Source organism: Ambystoma mexicanum, chromosome 2p (assembly GCF_040938575.1).
Source record: "Ambystoma mexicanum isolate Mex_15411 chromosome 2p, UKY_AmexF1_1, whole genome shotgun sequence".
Taxonomy (NCBI): Eukaryota; Metazoa; Chordata; class Amphibia; order Caudata; family Ambystomatidae; genus Ambystoma; species Ambystoma mexicanum.
In genome coordinates this window covers 911,938,528-911,955,485 of record NC_090923.1, presented here as the reverse complement: position 1 = coordinate 911,955,485, position 16,958 = coordinate 911,938,528, and the positions used below count along the sequence as shown (strand labels likewise).

The following is a 16,958-nucleotide window of genomic DNA, read 5'->3' as shown; positions in this document are numbered from 1 at the left end:
ATTTATCTCTGGGATCTCGCTGCCAGACATCTGCCGGGCAGCCACCTGGAGATCGGTGCACAATTTAACCAGATTCTACTGATTCGACAGTGATTCTGCAGTCTAGAGTCGACCTGGCAGTTTTACTAAAACTGTTCACCTTAGATTGGTAAGTCTCCTGTAGTAAGTGATACGGGGAGCTCCTCCACCCTTGTGTATTTGTTATATTTACTGCTTTGTAATCTATTCACGGCATGTCCATCTATGAAAGATGGAGAAGGAACAAGTTACTTACCTATAACTCCTGTTCTCCAGCATTGGTATCTTTCAAAGACTCACATGCGACCGTCCATCCTACCCCTCATGGCTCGTCATTTGGCTCTTACTGACAATCGCATGCGCTTGCCAAATCTGAAGATGGCTGACGGGGAAGCAGCTAAGGGAGTTTTTCCTGTTTGCTATGGGCAGTATGATCCAAAACGACGACGATAGGGCAAGTGACTGAAGTTTCCATTTAAATTTAAACTGCTCTATTTTACTTAGGATTCCCAGCCTGACGATGGAGAATATTCACATCACGTGAATCTATGAAAGATACTAATGCTGGAGAACAGGAGTTGCTGGTAAGTAACTTGTTCTCTGTTTTGGTGATGGCTTTCTGTTTTGGCCAATCTCCTCTCGTGCCTCCTTCCCGATGTTAACTTGCTGATTCCAGTTCTCTGTGTTGAATCTTCTTGCCTCTCTCACCCACTTCATCCCGGCAAATTGCTGCTGCTCCCCCTAGCACATGTACAACATGGTACCTTTCTTTGCCTTTTTCGCCTTCCCTCGTTAACTGTGAGGCTGCGTCTATGCCCCCCTTCTCTGGCTATATAGGATGCCTGCCGACCCGCCGCTGCCCTCTCTGAATGGGTGGATTAACTCAGCATATTTAGCTTCTGACACTGCCCACATCACACACACCCACTCCTGTCTTTCCCAGCACCCTCCTCACCTGGCTTTATCTTGTATGCTCTGCTGGAAAAAAAAAAACATATTTGGTATGAATGAAAATTGGCTGGTAGGGAATTGTTGGACAGATAAATGCATTATCCAGAGAGCAGTTCTGTACTGATGTTTTAGTACCTCGTTTTTGGCATTACTGATTCAAGCCTCGACATTTGCTGATCGTTATCAGTTGTTTCATATAATATTTGATGATATTAACTAAAGTCAAATTAAAGGTAACCATTGAGTGTACTTTGCTTTCAGACTTGAGAGAGTAGTTGAAGAAAAACAGGACATGGAAGCATTGATGCTACATCTGCAGGAGGAAGCAAAGCTTACGAGCAAGGGTGGGGCAGTAAAGGAAGTGCGCATCCTGAAGAAGATTGTGCAGAGTTTGGAGGAAGAAATGGTAAAAGAGAGGACCAAGCATCAGAGAGCTGCCAGCAAACGGAATCAAGAGTACAGGCAGCTGGCAGATGAGGTAATTCCCTGCGAGTTAGCTACACTGAGGAGGGTTGAAAGGAGAGGGTGTAAAGAGCAGTATGCAGTTTCAGCAGATCCCTCGCTCTGCCCATATGTCCATCGTTTGAGTGTCTTACGCCTCAAATACATTTTCTTGCTCTAAGCTGACTACAATTTGCCATGCATTTCTACTTTGTTTTGGGATTTTGAGGGCAAACCTAATGTGACTGTTAAGTGACCTAATTTACGGCCATGAAGGAGGATTGGGGTACTAGTGAGCAGGGGGTGGCCACCCACCCTCTGATGTGAGCTATTAGTGTAGTATAGGTTAGCAGTGGACCCTTTGGAAAAACGACATCTGATGTTATCTGCTCCCCTCCTGGCTTTGGCTACTCAGTCCGCAAGCTATCAAGGTGGACCTGCTGTTGACTTGGAAAGATGAATCCAACCTGAGTGTAGACCGCAGGATGTGGGCATCCATGAACCCACCTTAAGAGGCAGAGAAGGAAATCAATCCCAGAAGGCCCTGTTTGTGAGCCATGTACCTCTGCTGCAGAGTGCCCCAAGAAGGGAGATGAATGACAAAGCTAACCACTGAAAGAGCAGACATCTGCCATCTTGGAACTGCCTAACTCCAAGATTGTGTAACGCTGCCTTGTAGATTTTAGTTGCTGTGAATGCTACACTCAGGATAACGGTGAACTGAATTGGCGGTAGGTGCAGCTCCTAGGGAAACACCTTGGCCTAGTGGGGAGGAGTGGACCTGCATAGGATGGACAATCACAAGTAACAAGATTAGCAGAGACCTAAACCTTGCAGAAAGGACCTGACCCAATCTTTCAATCAATTACAGAATAAAATGAGGGAGGAAAAACATAGTTTTCGGTTTCTGGATTGAGTCCAGCTAGGTGGCGGTTCTGTTCTCTGACGAGACAGTTACCTGATCCCTTGAAGCTGGATCACCCAGACAACACAGGATGACTAGCACCACAGGTGCCCTGACCATGGGAGATACCCATTACAAGACTAATGCTGTTAGCAGCAAAGAACACCCAAGGTAGAGGGCCACAGGGGATAATTGTGGTAACAAGGAAGACCCTGCTCTAGGAAGACCCCACCTTTGTGTTGGGAAGCAGCAGTTTCAGGAGGACGGTCTTGGACCACAAGCTGTAGACCTGCAAAGTTCCATGACAAAATTCAGAAGTGGTACCGATCCAAGAAAGATGCCCTTGAGGAAGCTGGTCAGCACACAGGGTGGTTCTGGGATGCTGATCGAACATGGGATAAGAGTAGTGAAAAATGTTCATTCGGCCAACCTGGGAGACAAACTTTTCTGGGCCATCTGCATCTCTATGGCCAGCTGTCCTAGTATTATCAATTGTTCTGTTTCGTAATCGACAGACTGAGTACACCGCCTTCCTATAACCGTAATGATGTATTTATAGATATGGCTTTGCACTGTACCCCGATTCAAGCCCACATGAGATTGTTCGTTTTCACAGCTGCCACGTTCTGTGGAATTGCGGGAGTGCCCCTAGAATTTGTAATCAGGTGCTAACTGACCAGCACGGTTTTATAATGAAATTCTTAAATACAGAGCTTTTCACAAATGACAGTTATCAGGCATCATATCATGAGTTTGATAACTTTTTCCATTCATTGACAGGTTACTTTGAGACAGCAATTAACTTAATAAAACATGCATAATAAGGACTGGTTTGATTCCTACTGAAGGCTAGCAAGAAAGAATCTACTAGCCTCTTTAAAGAACACTACTCCAAATCCGAAAGAAATTGGGCTGAGGAGATCGGTTTACAAGAAAGCTATTAAGAGCAGGAAAATGGAGCTGGTCGATACTTGGGATAAGCTACTGGAGGCTTCATGAAAAAGTGATCCTAGTAAGTTTTGGGAGGTCGGATAGAAACTATTTGGTGCCCAGGGTGGTGTGGATAGGCCATTTTACTGAACTCTATTCAGAAGGTGATTTGAACACATTTCTCAGACAATTTGTTGACACGGGGCAAGAGGCTATTAATCTTACTGTTGATTTACTAGTAGGGGTCCTCGAACAAGTGTTAAATTTTGTTATGGGGCCATGTGTTGAAGTCTATCATGTCCCAGAGATCTGGAAAAGCCCCTCTTTCTGATGGAGTACCTTCCATGTTTTTTTAATGTTTATCTCTGATCCGTCTTACTTTTTTATATTATTGATCGAATGCTAGCATTGAATGCCTTCCCAAAGTCTTGGAAGGATGCGTTACTCTATCCAATCTAGCCACTCTCCCGACTTCATAACGTCAGATATCCCCCTTCAGTTGTAGTTTTAAACTCTTTTCACACACTTTACTGTACCATCTAAGCGAGTGGGTGGACTTGCATTATATTTTAATGGATGCTCAATTGGGTTTTCGTTAGGGTCTTGGCATGGTGAATCAGGTGCAGAATCCATACATGATTATTGCAAACTCTACTCCCATTAATGTGCAACCTGTTTATGTGACGATCATGGACCTCTCCACAGCCGACTGTTTTAACAGGTCAAAGCTTTGGAGAGTGCTTCATAATATGGGCATCCCGGAACGCATGCTTAAGAGTTCTGGTCGAACTCAATAGTGATAATAGGGCAACGGTTAGAGTAGGGCGGTTAGGTCAACACATGTCTTGGCTTAAGGTTAATAGAGGAGTTTTGCAGGATTGTGTATTGGCACTTCTTCTGTTCTCCCTCTTTACCAATAAATGAGAAATTGTCCTTTTGGACAGTCAGGTGTTACTGCACAAGCCCTAATGAGAAAATGCCAGAAAAAGATTATTTCGCGTACCATGGGGTTAAGTTTACAAAATCTCTAAGCAGCCTTGAACATCTATCTATTGCTGCCACAAAGATGAGCAAACTATTGGGGCTATTACTAAAATGTCCTCTATTTATATGCAAAAGTAATTGGCAATTAAAATTTTACTTTTACACAGTATGTGCTAGGCCGATTGCAGTGTTTGGTGCTGGAATGTGGGCCTTTCATGTAAGATCCAGATAGCTGAAAATCAATTTTTTCATAAGCTGTTAGACTTACCTGGATGCTTTCCTTGATATAAACTTTATATTAAATTGGAATTGCTCTATCTTATCTGTGGGAGTGTGCCCTACATCAGTTATGGCTATCTACCCATTTAAATAGTAAGCCAATGTGCTGCTAACAATATCTGCCTTGACACCAGTAAGACTGAGATCCTTCTCATTGGGACTCCTGCTCCCTCCCTCCTACTCTATGGCTGCCCTCCACGGCCCCTCAGGATAAAAACCTTGATGTAATCTTTAACTCCTTCTCTCGTCGCATTGCAGACCTTGCCAAGAAGGCCCACGTTCAGCTGCACCTCCTCAGAGGCATTCTCCCTTTCCCAACCTCCCCCCAGAAACTCAGTCTCCAGAGCTCTGGTCCTCTCTAGTCTGGACTACTGTAACAGCCTCTTCCTCAGTCTGCCTAAATCCTCCCTTCGGCCTCCAGATTAGGACTGCAAGATTTCTCCTTGGCCTCAAGCCCAGGGACAGTCTGCCTCCAGCCCTAAAATCTCTACACTGGCTCCCGGTTGCTGCATGGATCAAGTTCAAGAGCCTCTGCATCATCCACAAGCAGTCTGGGTCCTGGGACCCTGCTACCTTCAACTCTCTCTCCCTAAATACCTCCTTGCTATAGCCCTTTGGCCTTCTAGCTCCAACTCTCTGTAGATCAGTTGTTTTTCCAAGCAGCAAGTCAGGGGTAGATCTCTCTCTCTACTACAGGAGCCTCCCTCTGGAATGGCCTCCCTCCCCTCTCTGGCTTGAGCCGGATCTCCTTAAGTTCCGGAAGCTTCTCAAGACCCTCCTTCCTCTTCTTCCTTCCTCATCTAATGCCCCCCCCCTGCCGCATTATGACTAGCTGCCTGGTTCCTTCTGAGTCATACAGGACACCATGCCCTCCTCTCCCAGTCTACCCCAGCACTTTGTTCTCCCCCGCCCCATCCCTCAAACCTGCACTTGCCCTACATTGGCTCCCTCCCCCTGTACTACCCTGGTGGGGCCTACACCCTTACTGAGCCCGATCAAGCCCCATCCTTGCATTTAGCATGTGTATCCCCTTAGCACTCGCCTAGCCCAGGAGCCCTCTTCCACTCATCCCTTCCCTCAACCCCCCTAGCACTTGCGTCCCCTCCACTCTTACCTTCCCATCTTAGCTTATTTTATTCCACTCTGACCGGCGCTTCCCCCAACTCCCACTCCTCTGCACTTCTTGTCACTGCGCTTACACGATCCGAATGACACAAGGCCTAGTATGACAATTTTTATTCTTCTTCATCCCTGTTACCCCCTTCCCCCACCCCGCGCTCCCCGTCCCCCAACCCCGTTTGTCTTTTGGCACCTTGAAACACCTGTATAGGCGCATTATAAATACCCAATAAATAAATATAAAAACATTAACATATTAGACAATATTACTGCTAGATCAGGTAGTAGTATGATAATCTCTTGTAGGTAACTAGGTTTTCCATTGACTAATCGTTTTGAACATGCACAACCTGTTTTAACATGACAAAAGTGCAAATCAAACAATTAATGGTGACCTTTGGCCCAATAGAAGGGCCCACTCTGCTGATGGAGCACTAAGGGATGAAAAGATATTGGAATACTGAACTTTGTTTTAGATAGTGTTACAGCCATACTTGCATACCTCCTTGTTTTTGAATAAATGCTGGGCTATCAGGCTAAGTTTTAACTTATTGCCTTTAAATACTTGGCTTGTTTCATAGAAAAACCAAGTACCTAATGTCTGTTGCCTCTTTTGTCCTGATAAAATAGAGGCATGTCGCCACTTTATCATTGTGCCTGAAATATGCCACATTGCGTGCACAATGCTTGATCCCAGTTTTGAGATTTGTTAATGTAAGATAGTGTGCTCTGGCTTTTAACTGTTCGATTTTATGTAAAGAAACCTGGGTCTCTACACTGTTGAATTAATATCTGAGAAAAGCTGTCCGACTTCGACAAATGACAACAGATGCCTTGATTTAGCGATTACAATGTACATGCAAACTTTTTTACCCGATTCTCTTTTTTTTTTTCTTTTAGCCAGTTAGAAAATGTATTCTACCACTTCCTAATAAGGGAGAAAAATGAAGACTGAGGGAATTGGTCTTGTGGCTCAACTTAGATTGGGCCAGATCATATGTGGGCAAACTAGTCATCTGCCTCTCATTGAATACTTTCTCCCTCTTAACAATTAGGAATTGAGTGAAGGGGACATTGCTTTTCGACTCAGTGTGATGTTTTCTTAGAACACTGATGCTTGTTAATCTGCTTAGAATCACATGCTGTGTATATGGTCCGACATCCAGTGGTAACCGCAGAGTATTGCATCTTGTCTTTCGGGTACCGAAAGGGGATGTCGGCATAGTCGTGTCTGTAACACTATCTCTATCGTGACATGTGGTGTACCCAAAATCCCTCGCGCGACAAGGTCTGTTTGTTTTTTCCGGCCAGATAACTGCTGGTCGCCCTTTAGCAGAGCTCTTACTAGAAACATTGTTTATCTTTACCGAATTGTTGGTTATTCCCCGTTAAGTTACTTCTCCCAACAAGAACATCTTCGACGAAGACTACGGGGGATTCGTCTACGGCTGTGGATTTCGGCGCCTAAGATCCGGCAGCCGGATTTTCCATGTGGTCGGGCCCTCTGGCCGACCTATACAGTAGGGAGAGTGGGGTCGTTGTGGCCATATTGTCGGTATGTCTTTCCTCCTTTACCCTCTTTTCCCTGTTGGTCTGGTCATCCTTCCCTTTAGCTATGGAAAGGACTCCTTTTAGATTCTGCCCTAAGTGTAGGGTCAGGTATCCTTGGAAGGATGAACACAGAGCGTGTAACGCCTCTCTACCCCTAGAGCACGAAGAGAAGCGGTGTGCGGCTTGCAAACTCCTTCGGCCTAAGACCCTTAAGGAGCGCCGTGTAAAGCGGTGGGCCATGTACAGTATGTCACGCTTGGAACCCCCTTCCCCCACGCCACACCCACTGAAAGTGACGGGGTACTTGGGATGACCAAACAAACATTGCGGATGTTATAGACCTTGAGGCGGATGCTTCTAGGTCCGCCATGCCTGTCCCGACCCTTTAAGGCTTGACTCTGGTCTTGCTACAGGGACAACACCGGCCGACAGGGGCGTACAAGCGCATTGAAACCCTAAGCACACAACCCCTACGCCGGTATCGACATCTTCGTCGAAAAAGGTGAAAGCGCCAACAGGGCTGCCGAAACCTTTGCCGGTTCCATTGGATCGTTCTGGTCCAAAGCCTTCCCTGCATCCGCAGCAGGGTCTTGCGACTGGGCAATCTGCAACAATTAACGGCGCTACTCTGAAAACTACACACGTCGAAGCGCAGAGGTTCGACAGTCTCTAAGGCCGCGGTAGGCCCGAAAACTACAGCTAGGCCTCTACCCGGAAAACCAACCGCTAGGCCCTCTAGCGCCGCGGAAGGTTATTACACCTGCCGATAAACCTTCGGAGCCACTGTCTTACGACGATTCGGCGACTATCGAAAGCAGCATCGGAAGAATTACGGCGGCGGTGGGGTCTTGCCCCGGTTCCGCCTAAGGTTATGGGACAAGTCGCGGAAAAGGTTTCGGCGGATTGGGTTCCCGATTCTTACGACGCTTACGAGGATAGTCAAGAGCCTCTTTCCGACACCCTAAGAGACTCCTTTCAACGCCGCAGAGCGGAGAACATAGTTTCTCCACCTTCACGCCCGTTTGGGTCCACTAAATGGACTACAGAGAAATTTGAAGGGCATATGGATCGGCTGGAGAAGATTATCAGTTTTTATGATCATCCTCACCCCCCGGAAAGGGCTCGGGTAGACCCTAAACTTCATATTCAGGAAGATCAGTCTCATGTTTTCCAGCTGGACACACCTAGAGATATTTATAATGAAGAAGAATAAGCTTCTTTTCTGCTAAGCTATGAGGAAGAACAGGATACTACGGACAACTAGGAGGAATCCCAGTAGGAAGGTCTGGACCCATGGACACAGCAAGATCAGGACTCTGATGTTTTGTGCCTGGATTCTCCTCCATCCACCCTGGCTCGCCAGGCCTCTCCTGTAGATGACCAAATGGCTTTCAACTCAATGTTGAAAAAAGCAGCTGAATACTTTAAAATTTCCACTCAAGAGGCGGTACCTGAGCAGGATTTTGTAGTCTAACCTCTTCGGGAAAGCGGTGGATGAGGCTTTGGAAACAGCCAAGAAGGAGCATAAGACTCTAAAGTCTGCAACAAATTACGCAGAAACCCTCCTCCCAGAGGGGTAATAACTCTCAGCGGTCCTTTCGAGGGTAAGCACGTGCTGGTCAAAACAACTACGGCACGGGTAACTTCAACACAGGACAAACATCTGGAAGCCCCACTTCCCTTCAAGGGGTCAGAAACGCGGCAGAGGCCCCAGTCTCAGAGGAGCCACAGCCTCTGGTCAGAAATGACCACCAAGTCCAGGTCCCCTCCCATGTCACCCCGGTCGGGGGCGATTAACATCTTTCCTCATGGCATGGGAGGGGATAACTTCAGACCAGTGGGTCTTAAAGACGGTAGCCCACGGTTACTGCGTGGAATTCGCCTGACCTCCACAGTTCAGACTGCTGCACTCACTGCACCTTTCACCGGACCATCTGGAGATCCTGATCCAAGTGGTGGAAGCACTGCTGGGAAAGGACGCCATAGAAGCCATCCCTATTCGTCAGGTAAACAAGGGTATTTATTCAGTGTACTTCCTTGTACCTAAAAAGGATCTCACCATGCGCCCTGTTCTAGACCTGCGCCCAGTGAACAAGTTTATAAAACCCCAGAAGTTTCACATGGTAACACTGCAGGAGGTGATCCCATTGCTGAAACAAGGGGACTTCATGGCATCATTGGACATGAAAGTTGCATACTTTCATATTTCAATGTTTCCAGTGCACAGGAAATATCTAAGGTTCATGATCCAGGACAGGCATTACCAATTCAAGGTACTCCCCAAGTCCTGGCAGTGGCAGCAGCACACCTGCGCAGACTATCAGTCCCAGTTTACCCTTACCTCGACGACTGGCTCATCACGGGGGACTCGTTCAACGCTTGTTTTTCGAACATCCAAAAAACAGTAGATCTCCTCTTCAGCCTGGGTTTCTCAATCAACGAAAAGGAATCTAGTTTAGTCCCCAGCCAAATAAAACAATTTCTGGGAGCTCTAATTCGGACGAAGGACGGTCTCGTCTTCCCCTCCGAGAGGGTTCAAAACATTCTTTTTCAGATCCCCCAATATGTAGCCAGTTGGGAGGGGACGGTGCGCAAAACCATGCGCTTGCTAGGAATGATGGCGTCATGTAAATACTTGGTTCCCTACGAGCGGCTGCGCATGCGTCCCATGCAAGAGTGGCTCAACAGCCAGTGGTGTCAGGCCAGCGGACAATGGGAAGATCTGGTAGTTGTCTTGCCAGCCCTTGTTCTCTCACTGCAGTGGTGGTCAAGAGAAAACCTCTTGAAGGGGGAAGACCTTCACCACCCCTGCAGTGGAAGCCACTCTCACGACAGATGCATCTCTCACGGGGTGGGGAGCTCATCTGCTTCAACAGACCGCGCACAGAGTTTGGTCTCCTCAAGTAGCGTCCAACCATATAAACTTACTGGAGCTATTAGCAGTGTTCAAGGCTTTGAAAGCCTTTCAGGTGCAACTACAAGGGAAGACAGTGCTGATTCTAACAGACAGCACTACAGCTATGTATTACCTGAACAAGCAGGGGGCACTCACACTCCAGGGATATCCAAGCTGTCCCAATAAATGTGTATATGGGCTCTCAAACACAAGATGTTGTTGTTGTCCCAACATGTTCCAAGGGAACTAAATCTTCTGGAAGACTTACTCAGCAGAGATTTCCCTCTGCCCGAAGAATACGAATGGCGGCTGCATGAAGTCATTGTGTCCAACGTCTTCGCAGAATGGGGTATCCCAGAGATCGACCTGTTCCCTACTCGGGAGAATGCCCAATCCCAAGACTATGCCTCTAGGTACCCCCAGAACCGATCCAAGGGGAACGGTCTCTGGATAACATGGTCGGGTAAATTTGTCTACGCTTCACACCCCCTCCCCCGACTCCCCTTCTCAACAAGATAGTGCACAAGATGCACCAGGAACCAGTTACCATGATAATGGTGGCCCCCATGTGGGCCCGCCAACCCTGGTTCGCTCACCTGATGAAAATGTCCCTCTCCCCACCAGTCAAACTACCCTGCCCGTACAACATGTCTCAGGACAGGGGGAGACCCTACACCCATGCCCACAAACTCTGAAGTTAGCAGCCCGGCTCCTGAGGTTATAGAGTTTGGACACCTGCAACTCCCTGAGAGGTGCATGGACATATTCAGGGAAGCAGGAAACCTAATGCACGTTATTGCTATGCCAGCAAATGGAAACGATTTGTCATCTGGTGCAATTCCAAGGGCGTCAATCCCATCGATTGCTCACCCTCACACATTGTGCTGTATCTCACCCATCTGTTGGACACTGGGTTAGTCTTCAATTCCCTAAAGGTTCATATGGCTGCTCTGTCAGCCTACACCACATCAGAACAAAAGATATTGTGGTGGAAAATACCAGTAATTAAAGCCTTTATGGAAGGGGTTAAGAGGATTTATCCTCCCATTTCTCATCCAGCCCCTGGATGGGATCTGAATGTGGTTTTGACCAGGCTCACGGGGGCTCCCTTTGAGCCTGTGCATAAAGCAAGTCTGGCTGACATATAAGACAGCCTTCCTAGTGGCTATCACTTCTATCAGAAGGGTTAACGAACTACAGGCTCTTTCTGTTCTAGACCCCTTTGTTACAGTCCACAAAGATAAGGTAGTTCTGCGCACACATCCCAGGTTTGTGCCTAAATTCATATCAAAGTTCCATGTGAACCAATCAATCGAACTACCCACTTTCTTACAGAATCCCACAAGCATGGCTGAAAGAAGCCTGCACACAATAGACGTGCGCAGGGCAGTCATGTTTTACCTGGAAAGAACTAAACCACTGAGGAAGACAAAACAATTCTTTGTTTCAGTGGCAGCTGGTAGAGAAGGGGATCCTGTCTCTAAATCGGCTATCTCATGGTGGATTGTCAAATGCATCACACTATGTTACACTCTTGCTAAGAGAGAACTGCCCTTCAAGCCTAGAGCACATTCTACTCGAGGCACTGGGGCATCCATAGCATTAATTGCAAATGTTCCTCTTGAGTCCATTTGCAAATCCGCAACCTGGAGTTTTGTACACACCTTTTACAAAACACTATTGCCTAGACACTCATTCTAGGTCTGATTCTCAGGTGGGACAAGCAGTATTAAGACATCTTTTCTCTACTGTTCCTTCTCACAACCCACCTCCAACTCCTGGTACTGCCCGCTAGTCTATGCACAGCATGTGATTCTAAGCAGATTAACAAGCATCAGAAGACATGCATTACTTACCGTAATAGCATTTCTGATAATTGTATCTGCTTAGATTCACATGCGCCCTCCCTACCTCCCCGCTCTGGGTGGAAGGAACATAGACGTCTTACTACTTTCTCTCTTTTATGTACTCACTCACTATAGCCTTGGGCTCCCTCATGGCAGAATAAATGCAATCGGTGGGACCTCGGCGCGTGAGGTATTTTGGGTACACCACACGTCACGATAGGGAAAGTGTTACAGGTACGCCTATGCCGACTTCCCCTTTCAGTCCCGAAAGAAGAGATGCAATACTCTGCGGTTACCACTGGATGTCAGACCATATGCACAGCATGTGAATCTAAGCAGATATAATCATCAGAAATGCTATTACAGTAAGTAATGCATGTCTTATTATGGCCCGCTCTCACAGATGGAAGATTCAAGAGATGTTGCTTTTTGGTGGAGTCGGTTGAAGAGGTATAATTACACATTCACACGATTATTGTTGTGTTGGCCAAGTTTTTCATCTTGAAATGTGTCCACATATGATGACGTACATGGCAAAAATGATAAATCTTGTCCATTTGTGATATATAATCACGCACAATAACTGTTGTGTTTATTGATAGCTGGAGGAGGTGAAAGCATCTGAGAGGAACTTGAGAGTCCGTGTAAAGAGTCTGACAAATGAACTGGCGATGTACAAGAGAGGGTAAGGATTTTGCCAATAAATAGCAACAATGGTTTGTCTTGTCAGGTGGGGCACAGTGAATTTTACACTTTCCTGTAGTATGAAAAGTTACATTGATGGCTGCCAGTGACCCATTTTCTTTTTCCTTTTTTAACTGCTCTTCATTTAGCACTTCAATTAGTCTATCTTATCGTTCTTTTAACACAATCACAAACTGCGCATCAGGGTGTCAAGAAATGGTAGGCAGCAGAGGAGTGTAGAAAATGTCTGGATTTATATTCACATGAGTTTTGGAAATCACTGGCTACACTTTCCACTTTCCAATGCGACCAGGTATATTTAAATTAATCTGGTATTGAGTCCTACATCTGTGCTCAGTCGTTTTTAATTCAATGCACAATTCATAATAGCAACAATTCATATTTGATGGGATGTATTGGGGAAGAGGTATTCTTCATATGAACATGTATTCACAGTTAAAAAAAATGGTTCAGCTAAATTAACTTTGAACTTCATGGACATGGAATGGAAAAAAAGAGGTTCTTAAATGCCACTGTTTAAAAAATTATATATATATATTATCAAATATCTTTAATAATGGTGCTACAGCATGTGATTTGACAAAGGATAATGAACAGAGCTTGTTTTTTCATAATACAATACAAAAGTCTTGTCCTCCGGAGTCCAACCGCAGCAGGTTGTCGGGCAAATTACAGACTTTCTATATATCTTCTAGTTAGATTCACTGTATTCTATGGGGCTATTCTGAAAACATGTAGTGGTTTTGACTCCTGAATACTGGACTTGGAGGACCTTTCAGCTGAATGTCGCGTCTAGATGCATTTCTATTTCGTTGCCTACATTCAGTTGTTTTGCCAATCTCGTACTTTATGTTCTTCAGAATAACGTGGGCTTGTATAACTTCGGGACAGCTGTACTGGTGTACCTTACGTCTAACAACTAAGGAGTCAACCTCAGTAGGATTCTAAAACCACAGTATTTGCTTGGCATTAACCGATTATCATTTGTAATGGTGATACTCTAATCTAAACTGTATTGGAAATGAAAGACTGCAGAAGGTAATTTTTGGGTGATGCAGGAAGTTTGCTTTTCTTATTGCTTGTGCTAAAGGCTGCCCAGTCACAGAATGGACTTGTAGATATTTGGAAAGATTCCTGGCTTCTACAGGACAAACTGTTAGGCAGAATCATTTTTATGCTTCATCCCCTCTCCTAGTTTGACCCCTAGCACGTTTTGCTGGACTTACAAACCGTTTTCTTTCTATTCTGAATGAGGGGAGCCTTTTCCCCCTCATTTATTCTTATTTGCTCTAAACTTTGGAACTTTTTTCTCTGTGTTTTGCCTTTACTATGGAGTCTGCTTTGCTCCATATCTCTTTAAAGGCATCAGTGTTTGACTTTTGCAGCACAGAGCACTTTATGTGCAGTGTTGCTGGGAACCCTTTGGGTTCTCCTTTTGAGAGTCTTTATCCTTACTAACTACAGTTCTTAAGGATAGGGGATACTTTGTACCTTTCATAACAACTTAATATTGTGAGAGATGAGCACACAACACCTTATGTGGAGTGCTAAGAGAATACCTAGTATTCCCCTTTTCTCCGCTCCTGTGACTTATTAGTCACATAGACAAACCTATAGTTATGGCTGGTGGCAGTGGACGCGTCTACCAACTATTGTGCTATTTCTTACCGCAGACTGTGTTCATAGTCTTGGTTGTGCACAATCGGGTCACCTATGTTCTAACATGGTGGCTCCTTTCCTTTTTCACCATTTTTATCGTGGTTGTTCTTTGTTCACCCTTCTTCTATATGTGTGTCTGTCTGTCTCTCTGGGCAGGCATGAAGTGGGGGAGGAGCTATTCACTCCCTTGCCCTTGGTCTGAATGGAACCAGTCCCCACTAGGCGTCAGAGGGGAGGCTGTCCTGATTGGACAGCCACCCGCCCCTTTCTGTGAAATGCTGAGAGAGTTTGCTGAGGAGTGTGTGGGGAAAACTGAATAAACTGTGAGGTTCAAGAGGTGAAGGGCACGTTGGCCACTGGAACGGAAGAACCAAAGCTGAAGATGGCCAGAGATGCCTAAAGACCCTTCGAATCACTGTGAAGCGACCACTGCTGTCCTGACCCTGTTTTCTAATCGACAGAGGAGCTCCGAAGAGGATGAATCCTTCCCTTTGGCTGGTGGGACCACCCAGCCCTGAGATGAAGTACAAATTGAGCCATCTCCCGAGGTACTGTGCCTTTCCAGAGCTGCATACCTCGAATACCAGGAGACCTCTGCCCCATTTGCAGCGCAACGTCTTTGCGAGGCCAAATCGTCCAGAACTTTGGTGAGCTCCAGTTTGACCTCCAGAGGCCCGAGCTGACTCATCTAAGTCCCCTCACCAGAGTGCAGGACTTAAGAAGCGAAGAAGATAGACTGGGCGAATACCGTCCTTTGTTGGTGCTTAGAAAAAGGTGCCAGAACAGCAGACAGAACAATGAGACTGAAGAAATTTGTGCCAAGGGTCTTCTCTCAAGACTGTTGCTGAAACATTCCGTTCAGAGTCCTTCCTTTCGTCACCAGAACAGGGATAAGGAGACCGGGACCATCTGTGCTGCACACAGGAGAATCCAGCTAAGTTTAATTTCACGTAACCTAAGGTACTGTGGGGCGAAAGGTATAACTTACCTTGAACCGGGAAGTCGCTCCCGAGTGACTAGAGTGCAGGACGAGTTGTCCAGGGTGTCTCCTATACCTCTGATGCAAGCTTGCCAGCTTGTGTCTCTTTAGTGAGTCCTTTCGCAGTGTCCTCCTAAATTGTATTATATTGAAGTGATCTTATCATAGAGACTGAAAGTATCCTGTGGAATTTTTGCTGTTCTGCTACTTCGTAAGATTTTACTTCCACTCCTAGACTGACTTTTTCGTAGAATTAGGGATTGAACTTTAAAAAAGCATTAGAATTTAGGAAAGACTTTATTTTATGTGGTTTTGCTAACTAAATAATATCAATAACGCGAGTGTGAGGTAGTACCGATAATACAGTGGAGCTGTCATTAGTGTCAAACTCTCTAAAATTTGTAGCTGTGAGCAACTACCATTGAAGTAATGGCCTTTGGAAAGTATTATTAAGGATTCCTGTGTGTGTTGGTTAGTGCATTAAGTATTTATCTACCTTACTTGTGTAAGTAATAATACATTTACTGGGTTCAGTGTACTTACCTGCAGCTCACATCTTCCTCCCATGATGAGCCTGGCTGCTATGCCATTCCACCAAGATCTTTTGGGTAGTTCAGACTTGTACTAAGAGTTTGGGACCTGTATGCTAAGGGATAGTTTTATGAAGTCTTACCTCAAGTGGACTTTACGAAAACTCCCCTAACAAAAACCTTCCTTCATAATTCAATAGTTTAATATTAACATAAATGCTGATCTCCACACAGCATGTTTATACAGACTGTAGCTTATCTGCGCATGCCTGACCCTGCTTACTGTGTGACCTGAACATTTCTTAATGCCCGCATCCTGGAACTGGTACCTACAGTACTTTCGCACATTGAGCACAGACGCCCTTTAAATCTACGTTTGCAGGCGGACTTGGAATGCCTCCAGTGAAGAATTCAAAGAAAATCATCACTGCAAACATCTGCACTCCCTCGTCCTTGGCGAGTGGTGAGTTTAATTCTGTGACTTGACTTGTTCTTTTAGGTCCGGTCATCTTTCGGGGGGCAGGAGGGCTTTTTTGGGTCCTTCTTTACTGTGGGGCCCTTTGTGCAGACCTCGTACTTGCCTCCATGGAAAAAAATTGGTCCGTTGATTACTATGGGTCCATAGACACTGGACATGAGTGTCATTGTTCCTACAGAGGCCTATGACCCACACTAGATGTTTAGGTGGATTTTATGGACTTGTTCGAACATTTCATGATCCTATGAGATGAAGATTGTGTATTTTTCCAATATTCTAAATAATGTATTTAAATGGATTTATCTGCACATGTTTTATTTATGTATTTGCCAAACCTAATTAGCGACAATATATTTTACAGATGTTTTGTATTGTGTGAAGGCATCATGGAGTAGACACAAACGAGTTCAAGTTTGGTTCTCAAAAGCTTTATTAACGTAAAAGGCAGGATGGATTAAGGCCTAACTTGCTCTATGCTTAGGTGGGATTTCCCTACATAAAGAAAACTAAGGATAGTCTGTGTCAGGAAGTCCAAATCAAATAACTGCCTGTGTCTAAAACCTATACTTGCCCTCACAACTAACTGTATACAATGTGTAGGGATGTTGACATTAAAAGGAGTAGTGTTCAAAATAAAGTTCAGAGCTTCTTCCGGCACTTGACTTGTAATCCGCTTCCCCAAGTTCA

At 45.5% G+C, this 16,958-nt stretch overlaps 1 protein-coding gene across 1 annotated transcript in view; it reads left to right on the top strand.

Annotated features, from left to right (window-relative positions):
* Positions 1-16,958, top strand: part of CCDC61 (coiled-coil domain containing 61) — a 434,011-nt gene that overhangs the window by 179,753 nt on the left and 237,300 nt on the right. Inside the window, exons 6-7 of the mRNA XM_069644625.1 lie at positions 1,231-1,447; positions 12,523-12,605. Of these exons, the coding sequence (XP_069500726.1) occupies positions 1,231-1,447; positions 12,523-12,605 (300 nt within the window). The remainder of the gene's footprint in view (positions 1-1,230; positions 1,448-12,522; positions 12,606-16,958) is intronic.